Here is an 18,659-nt window from a genome sequence, read left to right on the forward strand (position 1 = left end):
AATAACGCTAAATTGAGGCCTCGAGGAGGCGTTCCCCGCCAGGGCCCGAAATAGCAACAGAGTGCCGTTAGCTAGCGGGGTCGTTCCTGGCACTACAAGATCACGCCCGCTGTCTCATGTTGCTAATAATGTTCTCATATGTGGTCAGCAGCGGATAATCACCTTGCCAATGGTTTGGATCCAGTGGTACAGACAGCAATCCGGCAGCTGACAGAATCCGCCAACAAGCCAAGCAAAAAGACGCCAACAAAACGCAGCACCTTGATTATATCAGGCGTTTCCAAGGTAATCCTCTCTGCCTTCTGCTCCCCGGAGCGAGGAATTCGCTCTCTGCAGCTCACTGGGTTATTTTGCGAATGTAGCTCCTATACCAGTCCATCAGTGGGTGACTGATTTATTTAAGGATTCAAATTCAACCATCTACCCTGGTGAGGTTTGGAACGGGGAACCCCAGAGATTTGCTGAACGTTTGTGCCTCACCCGCTCGGTGGCCTTCAACGGGTGACTGAAAGGGGGCCGTGGGTTCGGGAGCAACAATTCAATCAGTGGTTGAGGAAGAGGTAATGAGCTGTGAATGTTTAATTCACCAACATAAATTGTGAAATGGGACAGAGTTAGTGCCTAAACCTGACTGAAAACGTTTAAACGATCTGTTACTAGCAAGTCTGTGGTAGTTTCTAACGACATGTCAGAGGACCTAACGTTTGATAAATTGAAGGAAATTGCACTATGCAGGCGAGTGTCACGTTCAAGCTAAAAGGTGCACATGTTCTGCATTTTTGAAATGATTGATTGGGTCAATTAGAGTTCAGACTGGAGCTGAGATCTTGGCTTTGTTTGATTGATGGCTCAAATAAGGATTTCCGGCAGTGCGGAACTCCTGTGCAGTTGAAGGGGGTATGTTTACAGGTCAAAATGGGAGTTTAAGAGCAGGGGAGTGGACCCAATTGGAGCACTTTCAAAAAGCTGGCATGGGCTGATGGGTCGAATGGCCTTGTTGTCAACCCTTGATGTCTGCCCATTGCGACAAGGATTCAAACTTTCTGCCAGTAATTGTCAACTTGGGATCATTTAGTTGCTTTTAAAAAGTTGATCGAAAGAGGTCGAATGGCCTTGTTGACGCTATGTCATTTGATGATTTATTCTTGGAGAAAGAGTGAGCTAAAATCCTCGGTAAAGACAAAGAGGCAGGAGTCAGATGTAGAAAGTGTAAATGCAGGGGTCAGATGTAGAAAGTGTAAATGCAGGGGTCAGATGTCGAAAGTGTAAACGAGCCTAATTGTAACCGCCTTGTGCACAGGGCACTCCTCCCATAAACAGCGCACTTAATTCTGCCAAACCTGTGTCTTATCAGCAAAGCCAGGGGGATGTCTGCCCATTGCGACAAGGATTCAAACTTTCTGCCAGTAATTTTCAACTTGGGATCATTTAGTTGCTTTTAAAAAGTTGATCATCTTCAGCTATCGAAGAAGGAGGCCATTCGGCCTATCATGTTTACGCAGGTCTCCAAATGAGCAATGCCCCTCGTGCCATCCCCCCTTACCCCATAACCCTGCACATTCTTCCTCACCAGCTATGAATCCAATCCCCTTTGTAAAATTAGTGCACCCAATTCAGTTTTTTTCCAATTAAGGGGCAATTTAGCGTGTTCAATCCACCTACCTTGCACATCTTTGGGTTGTGGGGGCGAAACCCACCCAAACACGGGGAGAATGTGCAAACTCCACACGGACAGTGACCCAGAGCCGGGATCGAACCTGGGACCTCGGCGCCATGAGGCAACAGGGCTAACCCACTCTGCCACCATGCTGCCAATCCAATCCCCTTTTGAATGCCTTGATTGAACCCATCTCCGTCACACTCTCAAGCAGAGCATTCCAGATCCCAACCACTACAATTAACCTTCATGCCTCCATTTCCTTAAGACTGTGGAAGTGAGGGCTGAGGGAAGGCAATAGTTTGAAGCCAGGTCAGGTGGGGGAAAATGAGTCAGTTCTTGTCGTGGAGCTCTTGTGTATTTAGTGTTGCGACCCAGCTTGCTTCTGCGCACATAAAGGCCCAGTGTAGTCTTGTCTGATCAGCCGGCCTTTCCTCTTGTCTGCCAAGTACACACTTACCCTCCTCTCTTGCCCTGTGACCTAGGCTCCCATTGACCAGGAAGAAATGGCGCTCTCAGTGGGCTACGCAGCCTCCATGGATGCCTCTCTGCAGGGTGAGCCGGGGCTGCCAGCTTTGCCTCATTGCAGTGCTCAAAGTGCGCTGGACTCTCCCAAATCGGCCGACTCCCAAAGCCAGTGGCAGATGGTCAGTCAGGACTTGGATGAAGCGGCCGTGTCGGATATTTCTGAGCGTCCATCGGTGGACGACGTTGAGTCAGAAAACTGGGTCGACGGGAGCGCTTGAAACACGAAGCTTAAAGGATCATAAAGGTAAAAGGAAATTGATTTCTGTTGTAATGTTCTGTTGTTTCTCTTCCTCATGTACTGTGTGATATAAATATGGTGCATCTATACACTGTATAATATGTAAGAACTGGGAGCAGAATTGTTAGACGTTTAGCTGCTTTTCCACAAAACACCTTTAATTTACTTCAACAGACTCTGCACAAAACTCTCACATCACATCACCTGACACAAAGGTCACCTGAAGCTCCTTTACATATCAGTCAATTATTGGATACTTAATATAAATGAGACAACAAATTGGAATGTCTCTTGACCGATTACTTAACAAGGAATATGCCCTTCAGCCCCTCAATCCTGCTCCGTCATTCACCTAGATCATGACTGACCTTCTACCTTAATGCAATTTTCACGCACTATCCCCATATCATTCCTGTATAGCAATCTATCGATATCTGTCTTGTATATATTCAATGACTGAAGATAGCTTAAATAAACACTTTCTTTCCTCATTCTTGGGAACTCTGTGTCATGAGCAAGGCCAACATTTATTGCCCATCCCTAAATGTCTTGGAGAAAGTGGCGGTGAACCATCAACGTGGGGTAAGAGCAACCCACAGTGCTGTCAAAATCCAGAATTTTGATCCTGCAAGAGTGAAGCAACAGCAATTATAGTCAGGATGACTTGAGTCAGAGAGGAATTGCAGGCGGTGATGTTCCTGTACGTCTGCAGCCCTTGTCCTTCTGGGTGATAGAAGTCAGAGGTTTGAAAGTTGCAGTCGAAAGAGGCTTGGTGATGTGATACACAACCTGCCTACTATGCTTATATTCCCTAATGCACCAGGTAACAAATGTTATAGTATCTACACTGGAGCGTAAGGTGCAACAGCATGTTAAATGTTAACCAGTCTTCAGTCTAACATAAAGGGGACCAATTACAGTATGACTAGTGGATCCACTTCTTAGAATCATAGAATCCCTGCAATGCAGAAGGAGGCCATTCGGCCCATCAAGTCTTCACCGAACCTCTGAATGAGCAGTTTACTATTCAGCAACACTCCGTGCTGCACTCACCTGCTTCCAATCAATTGAAGAGTAACTACTCTCAGACAGCAGTCTGATCTCTTAATCTTGCAAATTTGGAACAAGTTGTTGTAATCTGCTTCTTGTAACTTGACACCCCCATGTGCTTTATAGTCAATGAAACACCTTTAAAATATAGTCACTCTGGTAATGTAGGAAATGCAGCATCCAAGTTGTTCACACCGAGCTCTCTGAAACGGCGATGTGATACTGACCAAAGTTCATTCTGAACTGAGGTGGGAGTGAGACAGTGAATGCTCCCTGCCGATGCCAGTTGTTGCTAGGGTACACAGTTCAGTGGCACTTTACCCAAGCACCTGTTTCTCAAGTAAGGTAAAGTCACTATAGTCCCAGGTGACCATAGGCTGCTTTCCCCTTTTGAGGGGGAGAGCTGACTGGTGGTGATTTAACCTGAGGATCACCACCTCTCAGGCGAGGGGCAAGATTGAGAAGGCAGGGCCGTCACGAATAACCTCAGCCCGTTCTGGGACTGAACCCACGATGCTGGTCTCGCTCTGCATCACAAACTAGCTGTCCAGCCAACTGAGCTGAACCGGCCCCCCTCAAGTATGAGCCTTAAAACTCTTCAAATGAGTCATAGAATCCCCCCAGTGCAGGAGGAGGCCATTCAGCCCATCGAGTCTGGACCGGCCCTCTGAATGAGCACCCTACCGAGGCCCACTACCATGCCCTATCCCCATAAACCTGAAACCTAATCTGCACATCTTTGGACACATAAGGGACAATTTAGCGTGGCCAGTCCACCTGACCTGCACATCTTTGGACTGTGGGAGGAAACCCACACAGACACGGGGAGAAAGTGCAGACTCCACACAGACAGTGACCCAAGCCGGTAATCGAACCTGGGTCCCTGGTGCTGTGAGGCAGCAGTACTAACCAATGTGCCACTCTGCCGCCCACTCAAACAATGATAAAGCACATGTATCTTAAGAGCAACATTGTGCACCTAGGTTGTCGGCCCTGGAGACTATTTAAGAGGGTGTTAAAACCGGGGTGATACTTTCCCACCATCCTACCTGTACTTAATAGAAGGGGTACAGAGGCAACTTGTAGTTTGCTGGTGGCTGCCGCAACTGAGATCAACAAACTCTGTGGCGATCCAGACCAATCTGTGTACCACAGTGCCACTGTGGTGTGTGTTCATCAGTTGAGTTATAGGTCACTGTTAACCCTTGTAACTTTGCAGCTGCAGAAGACCCTGAGCCAGTCAGGTTCCTTGAGTGGATCTGGTGAAAGGATCGACGCAGTGATTTAAACATGTCCCTTTGGTCTATTTTTACATTACCTGTTACAAACATACTTTATTGTTGTTGGTTTGCGGATTTTAGACCAATTTAAGTAGGTCGAATTCAGTACCGCTGTCCATCAACATGTAAGCTCTCAAACTTCTAAAGACAAACTCGGGTCCCGATGGGGACACACATGCTAACTAATCAGAGTCTAAAGCTGCTACAAAGACTAATGCTAAGTACATTGACATAAATCTACAAAAACACATTAAAGGGTTAATGTTTCAGATCGATGACCTTTCATCTGAACTGTCATGGTACCGTATGTTCGAATGTTGATGTCATTACACTCCCAGACCAGACTCCAACAGTGGCTAGGGTACTGGGCAGAAACCCTAATATTTAATTTTAATTTTGTAAGATGTGAGGAAAAGATACCTCACTCCAGGAATTATTTAACGCAAAAATAGGGTAATTATATTTTGAAAACAAACTTTATTACTAACACAGTGTTAAAATATCTCTAACATCACACCAGTAAATAGCTTATAATTACCCCTTAAACAATGCTAATCAATACAGTAACAAAATAACCCTTAACTGCTATCTTTACTTCCATTATGACAACAGAATCATCTCAGATTCCAATCCACTTTTAAATACTGTTAGCACTCAGGAATATGTGCCGTACAGAAACCTCTTGAAACTGCACTTCGAAAAAGAGAAACATTTTGATTGCTTTAAAGAAAGAGATCTGACCGTGTCAGAACAATACAGGATCTCCAGCTGATGTCTTCGGAAACTTCCTTCATAGCTTCACATTCAGCTCCCAACTAATTTGGAAAGAAACTGCTAGTCTGTCCATAGAGAGATCTTTAACTGAACTGTATCGAGAGCAGATGCTCGACTTCTGTTCACAACCCCAATCTCAAACCTAAACACAAACCACAACAACATCGGACTGCTCCCGCCCCTTCCCCAACCCCCCCCCCCCTCGCCCAACCTTTTACGAAGCTTTAATTGCACCTCTGGTTTCAAAGAAAGTCTAGCTGTCTTTGCAAACCAGGATTTTTAAAAACGCCACTGCAGGAGTTAATATTTTTTTTAATAATCTTTATTGTCGTAAGTAGGCTTACATTAACATGGCAATGAAGTTACTGTGGAAAGCTGCTAGTCGCCACATTCCGGCGCCTGTGCGGGTACACAGAGGGAGAATTCAGAATGTCCAAATTACCTCATAACACGTCTTACAGGAATTGTGGGAGGAAACCGGAGCACCCAGAGGAAACCCACGCAGACACAGGGGGAATGTGCAGACTCCGGACAGACAGTAACCCAAGCTGGGAGTCAAACCTGGGACCCTGGTGCTGTGAAGCCATAGTGTTAACCACTATGCTACCATGCTGCCTGTTATATACACTAACCCAGGACTTTAACCCTTACTGCACCAAAAACATATAATACAACATATCTGAAATTCATACATTCATCACGGAGTTGTCCTTAGTCTTTGCTTGCCAATGCCGCGACAGGTTGCCACCGATGTTCTTACCTGTGTAACTCTGACTTCAGTTTCCTCTCCCCTTTCCCTGCAGTTGGCTTTCTCCGCAGCGGCACAAAGCTCTTGTTCAGGAGGAGAAACAAACAGAAGGAGCCGGGTTTCAGCCACTCGCACGATGATCTCTCCAACGTGAGCAACAGCCCCGCCTCCACGCGGAAGAAATCGGGCAGCTTCTCGCGGAAGCTGATCAAGCGTTTCTCTTTTAAGTCCAAGTCGAAGTCAAAGGCCAGCGCTAACGGCAGCCCCGCGGCAACCGGGAACTGACTACACTGGGAATCCCAGAGAGGGTTGTCAGACAAAGGACCTGGAGGCTGGACTACCTGGGGTAGAGCAACAGGCGAGGGAGCACTTGGACCTCTGTCGGGATTTCTGCAGTAATTTATCTCCTGGTTTCTTCTCGAAGACTTTTCTGTGAAATGAAAGGAGAACTGCCATCTTTCATCGATCATTGCTTGTGAAAGCCACTGTGCAGTGATGTTCCTCCATCGTTACATCGCAAAAACATCAAAGCCTGGAGGAAACCTGAAGCTTTGGACACGCTGACGCTAAAGGATGACCTTGAGTCAGGACCGGAGACAAAATGCATTTGTTTGGTGACACTAGCTTTAAATGTAAATTCTTTAGACCCTCTTCACCTCTTCCCCCAATTTTATTTATTGAAAATCTATAATGGTGCCAGGTGTGGCAGCTTTCCAAAATGTTTCACAGGAGATCCTGTTTTAATTGGGACGAATGAATTCAGCTATTTCATTGATTGCTTTCTACCCTCGACTGTTTGCTGGGGCATTATATTGTGTTGTTCTTCTGGAAAGTAAATGAAAAAAACAAATGTAAACACCTTTGCGACGTAAAAAGAAAACATCTTGATTTAGTGTTGCTGTACTGCCTAAAGTCCTTGAACAGAACCTAGTGGACGGTGAGATGAGTTATTTTTGCAGGACAGAGTGCACGCTCTGTGGGGAAAGGGGAATAATGTCAGTGAGTTGGAATATTTTGCCTTTAACGTGCACTTAGTTCTCCCGATTCACGGGTCTCAAAGACATATGTTCTCGTCCAGTTCCCTAAGTGTGCGCGTAAATAGATTTCAGCTGGAATATTGTATCCAATTCTGGACACCGCACTTGAGGAACTCTGTCAGGCTCTGAGCGAGGGCGCAGCGGAGGGTTGCTAAAATGGTACCACTAGTGTGCGGACTTTGGTTTGGGAGAGACTCACCAAGCTGGGTTTTCTCTCCCTGTAGCAGAGAAGCTTCAAATGAAATTTAATGGAGATACTCGAAACTATATGAAGGATTAGGAGAGTTTAATCGAGGAGAAGTTGTTTCCCATTGTAGAAAGGGTCGATAACTAGAGGACATATTTATGTTAATTGACAAAAAGAACCAGGGGCAAATGGGATTTATTTTATTTTCTATGCGATGATTTCTAATGACCCAGAATGCACTACCCAAAAGGTGGGGGGGGCGATCAGATTTAATAGTAATTTTCAGAAGTGAGTTGGATATGTACAGGGGGGGGGGGGGGGGGGAGTGCATGTCTATTGGGAAAGAGCAGAAGGGATTGATTTTAGTTGCTCCTTCGACAAGCATGAATGGCCTTCATTGCGATATTGTTCCCGTTTTTCTATGCATGCTCCCATTAGGTCAAGGAACCTCGACACCAATTTACACCTTCAGCTAAACCATTTCAACACATCATCATAAAATGTTGGAAAACACAGGTCAGGCGGCATCGGTAGGGCAGAGAAACAGAGTTAACATGTCGGGTTGCTGACCTTTCACCAGAACTCAAAAGGCCATTTCTTGAAACACTAACTCTATTTCTCCCTCTCCAGATGCTGCCTGATTTGATGAGTATTCCCATAATTTACTGTCTTTTATTTCAGAGAGGAGGCAGTGAGGTAGTGATATTGTCGCTGAACTAGTAATCCAGAGATTATTGCTTTGGGGTGCTTGGGTTCAAATCCCACCGTGGCAGATGGTGAAATTTGAATTCAATGGAAAAAAATATGGATTTAAAAGTTTTGTTGTTCTTAAAACCCATCTGGTTCTCGAGTGACCTTTTGGAGAAAGAAATCTGCCACCCCTAACTGGTTGCCTCTTAAATGCACGCAGGGATAGGCAATAAATGTTGGTCCAGCGATGCCCGCATCCCAGTGAATAATTATAAAAGAATTCCTTAGCATCCGCAGTATTTTGCTTTTTGTCAAAATTTTATCCAGAGAGGAGACTTGGCTAATGGGCCAGAATTTGACATGAAAGTAAAATTTGCCACAATTAAGGGAGCGTTGACAGGAACGCTCAATGTGTCCATAACCATTCCCGCAGCACACCCTGAGCACAGTATTAGGTGATTATGATCACAGTGGCAACCTTCAGCGAATAAGTTAAAATGTTATTTGAGGAATGTTGTCATGCATGTTGTATAGAAATTTATGGTAGTGGCGGGGGAGGAGTGGGGAGCGGGTGGGGGGGTGGGGGGGTGGGGGGGTAGATGCCACTGTCTGTACATCAAAAACCTGTCTTGTACCCAGATCTTGCAGCACGTCAGCCCCTCGATAGCAATAGGCCAGTTACACTGTGACTTCTCAAGTCCCGGAAACACCAATCGTCCAGAAATCTATTGAGCAAACACCAAGTTACTCACGGCATCACATTAGTCCAGTGCTTTGGAAGCTGAAACATGGAAGATATGGTCTTTGGATTTGTTTTTTTAATTACTGCTTTATGATGTGTTATCACCGCTCTATGCTTCCGGTTTACGGAGTTTCCGTCCACACAATTGTGGTTAGGCATTTGAACGTCATTCTGTAATCCAGAAAATTCCAAAATCTAGAAATGACTTAGTCCCAAGCATTCCGGACTGGAGAGGTGACAGTGTTTCTTCTTCCCTTGCTGCAGAGGTTTCCTATACGTATCTCGAGAGAAGGTAAATTGAGACTCAAAGTTCCGAAAGATTTGTCTGCATATTGATGAAATTGGAGAGTGGAACCAAGACAACTTGTCCTTGGGCTGTGGGAGATGGGTGATACGGGGAAACTATTAACGGGGTTTACGGAGTGGCTCCCCACCTACAGAGAGGCTTTTCGAGATTTTGTTTTCCAGGTACATACTGAAGCATCTGAGTCAATTTCCATTGTGAAGAGGGTGGAGCCCCTGGTTCAAGGAGATGTTTGTAGATGGTTCTTTGTGAGATACGAGTGTAAAAAGTTTATTGTACATAGTAAATTTTAATCTAGTGTCTGGGGGAGGTTGGTAATGTGGGGGGGGGGGGTGGAATATACGAGCGTGGTTATATTTATGATGTGAAACTTTTCTAGCAGCTATAGGCGGGTACTTCACAGCAGCAGGTGACACTCTGCAATTCATTGGCAGCCATTTTGTTTTCAGTTTGTGTCGATTATCAGGTGAATGGGATGGAGTGGGTGCAGGGAATGTGATCATAGCTCAACGTCTGAGGTCTGTTCTGCTGAGACTGAAATTTTTATCAAAACTCCACCAACCAAATGTCTCCAGAGAAGCAAGGGTCAGATAAATAGTTGGGGAATGAAAGGCTGGAGGTTTTCTGTTTGCCTCTGAAGCACAACTGAACAGCGTGCTCGACACCTACGCTACCGAGACAGTGACATCAGTCACACAGTAGCTGCTGTTGATTTTCAGAGTGGTACCTGCTGCTACGGAAAGGGTCAGCCTACTCGCGTTAGAAATACTCCATTTGAAGAGGAAACAGACTGCAAATGGGGTGTAGACATTTTCCCATAGAGTGTTATGTGCTGCACTGTCCTGAATGCTACTTTAAACCCAGACTCCAAAGAGAGCATACGCATCTTTAATCACCTTGGAAATAAAAGTTGATTATTAAAAAAAAAACGCGTCCATCATGTTGCAACTGGATGATTCATGGAGGATCCGATCGTTTTTCTGAATGTTTATATTTACAGCTGAGGATGTGCTTCAGCCCATTATGAACCTAGCGTATTCACCTGATCTGCTATACCTGTCGCTGTCCCTCTGGGTCACCAGGTAGATTGGGGCGCAGGGAAATTTGTCTGATCCCCAGTGTGTTGGGGCAATGGGCAACCTTCCCCATCCCTCTCAAACACGCTGAGGCACCAGGAGCGACATTTCTGTTTATTTTTTTGAAGCCAATCAGATTTACCCGAGTGTCAGAATCACAGGTGCCTGGAACTCGCTGTTGGAGATACCAGCAGGCAGGCACTGACTGGGGTCATTTGAATCTTTGCTATTGGGTAAAACCAACAGCAGCGAATTAACAACTTGCCTTTTACAGTTTGATGTTTTTATATATATTACAGATAATATATATATCATATATAAAATAAATTATACATTATAAACTTGTATCCAGCCTCGGTTAGACCATATCTGTAGTACTGTACAGGGTTCTGGACTCCATTATTATAAACAACATATAGACACACTAGAGAAAGTTCGAAGAAAGTTGACAAGGATGATACCACAAATGCAGGATATATCCATCAGGATAGGATATTAGGAATGTGGAGGCATATCCATCGGGATAGGATACCGGGAATGTGGGGGCATATCCATCAGGATAGAATGCCAGGAATGCAGGGATATATATCAGGATAGGATACCAGGAATATGGGGGCATATCCATTGGGATAGGATACCAGGAATTAGGGAGCTTATCCATCGGGATAAGATACCAGAATGTGGGGGCATATCCATCTGGATAGAATACCAGGAATGTGGGGCATATCAAGCAGGATAGGATGGGCAGCACGGTAGCACAGTGGTTAGCCCTATGGCTTCACAGTGCCAGAGTCCCAGGTTCGATTCCCGGCTTGGGTCACTGTCTTTGCGGAGTCTGCACGTTCTCCCAGTGTCTGCGTGGGTTTCCTCCGGGTGCTCCGGTTTCCTCCCACAAGTCCCAAAAGACGTGCTATTAGGTAATTTGGACATTCCGAATTCTCCCTCAGTGTACCCGAACAGGCGCCGGATTGTGGCGACTAGGGGATATTCACAGTAACTTCATTGCAGTGTTAATGTAAGCCTACTTGTGACAATAAAGATTATTATTATACCAGAAATGTGGGGCATATCCATCAGGACAGAATACCAAAACAGCAGAGGTATAACCATCGGGATAGGACACCAGGAATGTGGGGATAGCCATCAGGATAGGACACCAGGAATGTGGGGATAGCCATCGGGATAGGACACCAGAAATACAGGAGCATATCCGACAGGATATGAACATTCAGCAGAAAGTGAATATTATAGTGCAATTAAGAGGAGACCAGAAAAGTACATGAGAGAGAAAGGATTTGAGGGTAATGCTGATAGATTTAGATGAGGACAGACCGAGGAAGCCCGAGTGCAAAATAAACAGCATGGTCTGGTTGGGCTGAATGGCCTGTTTCGGTGCTGTATATCCTGCTGCCTCGCAGCAACTGGAGCTCAGGTTCAATTCTGACTTTGTGGAGTGGCTGTGCGGAGTCTGCGTGAGTTTCCTCCGGCTGCCCCGGTTTCCTCCCACAGTCCAAAGATGTGCAGGTTAGGTGGATTGGCCGTGATAAATTGCCCTTAGGGTCCAGGGATGTGCAGGTTGGGTTACGCGGCTAAGACAAGATGGATGGGGCAGTTCACCTGGGTAGACTGCTCGACTCGATGGGCTTACTGGTCTCTTTCTGTACTGTTGGGAATCTATGATCCTATATACTCAATCCAATATAATGTCCAAAATAGGTGTTGATTTATTATTACCGAACAATGAAAGTTAAAATGACCCATAATGTGGTTAGCACAGCTGCCACACAGCCCTGAGGTCCCAGGTTCGATCCCGGCTCTGGGTCACTGTCCTTGTGGAGTTTGCACATTCTCCCCATGTCTGTGTGGGTTTCGCCCCCACAATTCAAAAATGTGCAGGCTAGGTGGATTGAGCGCACTTAATTGCCCCTTAATTGGAAAAAATAATTGGGTAATCTAAATTTATTTTTAAAAAATGACCCATAATGTGTGAAAATCCTCTTATCTCTATTCATTTACCCGCTATGAATAAATGGGTTAATGCTGGAATTAAAAATCACATGAGAAGGATTATCACATGGTACTTAATTCACTGTGAGAATCACCTTGATTTCTCAGGTAATGTTATTAATTCTGCCACCAGAAACCGCAGTAAGAGATTCCAAACAGCACCTGATAACTTCCCTTATTATTTTGAGGTCCCAACAGACAGTTTGAGAAAAGTGGTTGGACAGCTGAATAATTAATCCTTGGTTTTGGCATGCAATTCACATGCTGTCTTCTATTTTTGTTTCAACACCTTTTCTGTCCAATTCTTGGTGCAGTCTTTGGGACCAAGGTAGTTTCAGCACAGTCATTCCCCATTGTCAGTCATGTAACCTGTGCAGCTGCTGCCTTGCCTTTGGAACCTGAGACTACAGTGCGCATTCCACCTGAATCTCATCGGGCCTTGGCTCCAAAGCAGTCGGCCATAATGAGTGGACAACCTACAGTGAGATCTGACCAGGACAGAGCTCACCTGGTTTCAGAGGAGCTTCTGTGCTGATAAGAGGTGCAGGATTGTAAGTGAGATTTGAATGTGGCATTGTTGGTTTCCACTCAACACGTAGGCACCTGTCAGCAGATGTGTCATCTTGTACAGCACGGTTGGACATCAAGCTTCTAAGTTGGGTACCTTACAACAAGCCTACCAACAACGAGAGAGAAAATGCTGGAAAATCTCAGCACGTCTGGCAGCATCTGTAGGGAGAGAAAAGAGCTAACGTTTCGAGTCCGACGACTCTTTGTCAAAGCCGTTAGCTCTTTTCTCTCCCTACAGATGCTGCCAGACCTGTTGAGATTTTCCAGCTTTTTCTCTTCCGTTTCAGATTCCAGCATCCGCAGTAATTTGCTTTTAAGCCTATCAACAAGCCTATTGCGAGAAATGTATATGTGTGTTGCTCTGTGCATCAGCATCATGGAAAGGAACATTTTTTTTTTAATTTGGAGTACCCAATTCATTTTTTCCAATTAAGGGGCAATTTAGCGTGGCCAATCCACCTAGCCTGCACATCTTTGGGTTGTGGGGGGCGAAACCCACGCAAACACGGGGAGAATGTGCAAACTCCACACGGACAGTGACCCAGAGCCAGGATCGAACCTGGGACCTTGGCGCCGTGAGGCTGCAGGGCTAACCCACTGCGCCACCGTGCTGCGAAGGGACACCTTAAGAGTCAATCATTGATATTGAAACATGACTTTTGTTACATCTGAATTTTACTGGTCTGTGGCCACTGTCAAAATCACACCATCTGTCTTAATAGATGCCCTGTCAGATTTACAGCGATAACATGACACTAATGTCTATGCCCATCATAGTTAGCTCCATTCCAGAAATCTTTGGGATTTCCAATTGGTCTACTGGATGAATTTTCAAGAAAGAGATTTCCGCCTCTTTGGGAGTGAAGTGTTTAGTCATCAGTTGCCCCTGATGCCCCATAGACATGACACCTGACAGCAAGTGGCAGCATCCTCCCAGGAATCTATCATTGCCAGTCCGAGCAGGTCACAAGCAGTTATCCATCACAATGCTGGTCTGAGGTGCTCCCTTCAATAGTTTCCGACCACATCTGGAGAGGCAGCTGGGACTGCATTTTCCTGTCCCCCGGCACAGGGAAAGCTTTCAGTTCCTGCCCCTGCACTGGGTCATTTATGTGATTTATTTCTTTTTTAGTGCCAGGCCAATTAATTACTGAAGGCTGCACTCACTATTCAGTTGAGGATTGGAGGCTCGCCCCTAAGATGGAGGGCCGATAGGATGCCCTCCATCAATGCCACAATGGAAGGTCCTCCATATGAGGTAGGAGATGCTGATGTATGTAGGAGAGAGAGAAAGGTGCCCTCTGAACACCTTGAAAAAAATATAAGAATGGAAAGAGTCCGACCTTGTTGAGGAAACATTGTGAGGCTGCCCACTCTCACTGGCTGTGCTTTGATCACCACAGGGGACCCGCCTGTCAGCTTAATATTACCAGTCTGCTCAGGACAGCTTCCTTAATAGGTCCCTTGGCTACCTGTTACTCGTGGTGTGGGTAGCCGTTCTGGCCCCTCCCAGTCTTTTTGAAAATGGCTCTGGAGTGAAACTGTGAAGTTATTCTAGCCATTTGCATGAAATTCTGGAGTTGCCCCCATCATGCTTCACAAAGCTGCCCCCAGTACCTGTTCAGTCTCCCCTACAGTACAAAATAAATGTTGCAACATTTAATCTAATCTTTTATTAATGTCACAAGTAGGCTTACATTAACACTACAATGAAGTTACTGTGAAAATCCCCTAGTTGCCACATTCCGGCGTCTGTTCGGGTACACAGAGGAGGAAATCAGAATGTCCAATTCTCCGAACGAGCGCGTCTTTTGGGACTTGTGGGAGGAAACCGGAGCACCCGGAGGAAACCCACACAGACATGGGGAGAACGTGTAGACTCCACACACAGTGACCCAAGCCAGGAATGGAACCCGGGTCCTTGCTACTGCAAAGCAACAGTGCTAACCAGTATGCTACCGTGCCGCCCATTTAATCAGCTACAAATGATTCCAAGGCCATGCTGCGTGATCTCCATTTCATTAGAGCCCTAAAATCAGACTTTGTTTGCAGGAAGCTTTGCAGAACATCAGTGAGCAATCGACACCACGACAAATGGAGTAGCCGGTTATAAAAATAAAGTCCAAAAATTGTATTTTTGCATCAGATAAATTCAGTTTGTCTCACTTGTAACTTCCAACGTTTCTCTCTATTACGATCATTCGGGGGCATCAAAATCATTCTGCTCAAATCCTGACAGAAAAGCCCCTTCCAGCCAGCTCTACAAGGGCTCGCTCAGACCACACGTGAACTTCAAAGATGAAGGAATGATTTGGTCACAGTTTCAAAATATTAATAGGACAGATAGACACATTTCTGCTAATTGTGACTATGGGACATAGTCAACAGATTAGAGTCAGACCTTTCAGGAAACACTTATTTGCACAACTGGTGGTAGAAGTTTGGAAAACTCTTCCATAAATGGCAATTGTTCATTTTAATTCTGAGATAGATTTTTGTGAACCAAAGGTATTAAGGGGCAATCAGCTCTGATCTCACTGAATGGTAGAGAAAGCTCACTGTTTGCATGTTCTTATAATGCATCGGTCACTCCTCAAACTCTTCATGATGAAGATTGGATATTTGTACCTCCCTAAAATCAGGTTTGTGAGACGTCTTTTATTCTTTCATGGGCATGGGCAGCACTGGAAATGTCGGTATTTATTGTCCATCCCTAACTGTCCTTCAACTGACTGACTTGCTTGGCCATTTCAGAGGGCAGTTAAGGTAAGTCAGACCAGGTAAGGATGGCAGAGTTCTTTCCTTAAAGGACATTAATGGGCTTTTCTGACAATCAATAATAGTTTCATGGCCACCATTGCTGAGACTAGCATTATATTCCAGATTTATTCACTGCTGTGGTGGGATTCAAACCCATTTCCCATATGGGACCCATATCCCCAGAGTCCAGTGACATTACCACTCTGCCACCATCTCTCACTAATGTCCCCGCCTCTGAGCCCGGGTTTGGGTTGCACTCAAGGAACTTGAATAACAAAGTCAACCAACAGCGTATCAATTTTAAATCTTACCAAGCCACACCACCATTGGCAAGTGTTTTTTGTATTTGTTCATGGGGCAGCATTTATTGCCCGTCCAAAGCAAATTGCTTGAATTTGGAGCCACATGTAGGCCGGGTAAAGATAACAATCAACAATGGTTTCATGGTCATCATAAAACTTTTAATTCCAGATTTTTATTGAATCCAAGTTTCGACATCTGTCATGGTGGGGTTTGAACCTGGGTTCCTAGAGCATATCTCTTGGTCTCTGGTAACTAGTCCAGTGACAATACCACTATGCCACCACATCTCCAGATAAGAGTGGGAGATATTCCTGGACAACCAGTGATGGAAAGAACATTGGAGTCTTCATTATCTGTATGCATAGTGCCGGATACTCGCAGCTTGCCACCGCCACCCTTAACCCTGGGGTACTGGTTGGCTCATTTGGCCGGATGGCTGGTGTGGATCAGATCGGTCATTCTCCCCTGGGGTGGATTTGGGAGCTGCCTCCTTGCCCTTTCCCTGGTGGAGATCATGGCATTGCGGGTCAGACCTGCATGAAAACTAAACTGGTACTAGAAGTTGAGAAGAATCTCCTTTAAATGGAGAGGAGTGACATCCTCTCACAAGGAATAAAAAAAATCTAACATACATGGTCTTGCACAGAAGTTACAATTGGCTTGGGAGTTTGTGAAGTGGCTAGCAAATGGCCATGCGATTTTTAAGTAGTGGAGGGGGGGATTTGTATCGAAGATGTATTATTTTACCTCGAGTAGGTGACTATTTTGACTTCACGTAAATCTGTGTAAATGAATAACTTGTTTTTTTTAAGGTGGTGAATAAGATCTCAGCAGCATTTTCTTCTTGAAGGTGTCTTTCTGTGGCAGTAATGATACTCAAAGTATTCAAAACAAATCTACTGTGACTCATTTCCTGTGGCTGTGTTTTTTCTGCTCCTAAAACTCCTGTGCAGCTTGAGTCAGTGTGTTCTGTGGTTGTACGTGCACACCTGCCGGCTGCCCACAATTCTACCATCCCCAAACTCAGGCTCATCTGAAACTCTGCTGCTTCCGTCCTAACTCGCACTCAATCCCAGTCACCCATTTCCCCTGTTGCTCTCTCACCAACATTGGCTTCCGGTGACGCAATGCCTGAATTTTACAATTCTTGTCCTTTCTTTTGAAATGAAAAAAATGAAAATCGCTTATTGTCACGAGTAGGCTTCAATGAAGTTACTGTGAAAAGCCCCTGGTCGCCACATTCCGGCGCCTGTCCGGGGAGACTGGTACAGGAATAGAACCGTGCTGCTGGCCTGCTTTAAAAGCCAGCGATTTAGCCTAGTGAGCTAAACCAGCCCCTCCCTCAAATCCCTCCCTACATCTCTAATCTTTCCCAGGCATACAGCCCTTTGAGCATTGCTGCTTTTAATTACTGCACCATTTTGGGTGGCATGGTAGCACAGTGGTTAGCACTGTTTCTTCAGAGCACCAGGGTCCCAGGTTCAAATCCCAGCTCTGGGTCACTGTCCGTGTGGAGTTTGCACATTCTCCCCGTGTTAGCGTGGGTTTTGCCCCCAAAACTCAAAGATGCGCTGGCTAGGTGGATTGGTGACACTAAATTGCCCCTTAATTGGAAAAAATTAACTCTTAAATTTAAAAAACAGTATTATGGTGGCAGCGGCTTCAGCCGCCTGGACCCTAAAGACTAGCATTTCCCTCCCAAGCTGGTCTGCCTCCTTTAAGATCTTCTGTGAAATCCACCTTTAACTAAGCCGTCAGCCACCAGCCCCAATACCCCCTTACGTGGCTCAGTGTAAGGCTCCTGCCTTATGGTTTGACATAGTCTACGAGGTTGCAGGCGCTATATCAATGCATGTTGTTGTTATCAAATAAGGGCAGGCGCTCTAAATGTACAAGTCAGGGAAATAGACAGCAGGCCCACCCACAGCCGGTGCTTATATTTTCTCGGATGCAATTTCAGCTTCTCTTGCAACCTTCCCTTAGAAAAGCTGCTCCTTCTGATTATAACAAACAATCAAACATCGGAATACGTTGTTGGATGTAAAGTTTCCGTTCGTATAACAGCTCAAATAAATGATAAGAGTTGCCATTTCTTAAAAAGGAACTGTTTGTCCCGGACTCGGAATAAAATTTGACAAAAGTGGAATTTTGAACCAACCTAAGTTTAAACTTGCTACAATTGCAATTTTTCTCTTTTAAAAAAAATCCACATCTTTATGTGCAGCGGATGATTTTTGTGTTGATAGGAAAAAAAGGCAATTGTTATTTTCAGCTCCGGTGATTTATTTTGGGTAGATATAATTTGGAATCTTTACCTCCCCTCCCCCCATCTCATCCCCATTTACTCCCGCGCGAATAAACGCGCGCTATATTTCCCATTCAAATTTTTTGAAGAGGGGGGCTAGCGGCGGGAACGCCAGCCATTGGGTGGGCGACCGACCCCCAGGCGTCCAATGGCAGGGGAGCGCGGCGGGGGGCGCGCGGGCCGGACTCTGACTGACGTGGACCGCGGCCAATGGGAGAGGGGGGCGGGGACCAGGCGCGGTCCAATGGGAGCGCGGGGGAGGGGTTTGTAAATGGGCGGTGGGCGGGACCCGGTTGGATTCTGACTGACGTGGGCATTGGCCAATGGGGGAGTGGGGCGGGTCCAGGCACAGTCCAATCGGAGCGCGGGGGCGGGAGCCGGGGGAGAGGTATATATGGGGGTG

General features: G+C 45.7%; 1 protein-coding gene across 1 annotated transcript in view; it reads left to right on the top strand.

The window, feature by feature from the left end:
* c2cd2l (c2cd2 like) overlaps positions 1-7,168 on the top strand; it is a 40,519-nt gene extending 33,351 nt beyond the window's left edge. The window contains 4 exon segments of the mRNA XM_038778805.1: positions 149-285; positions 2,143-2,379; positions 2,381-2,429; positions 6,331-7,168. Of these exon segments, the coding sequence (XP_038634733.1) occupies positions 149-285; positions 2,143-2,379; positions 2,381-2,429; positions 6,331-6,560 (653 nt within the window). The 3' untranslated portion in view covers positions 6,561-7,168.
* The last annotated feature ends 11,491 nt before the right edge of the window (positions 7,169-18,659 follow it).

This window comes from Scyliorhinus canicula, chromosome 19 (genome assembly GCF_902713615.1).
Source record: "Scyliorhinus canicula chromosome 19, sScyCan1.1, whole genome shotgun sequence".
In the NCBI taxonomy this organism is placed as follows: domain Eukaryota; kingdom Metazoa; phylum Chordata; class Chondrichthyes; order Carcharhiniformes; family Scyliorhinidae; genus Scyliorhinus; species Scyliorhinus canicula.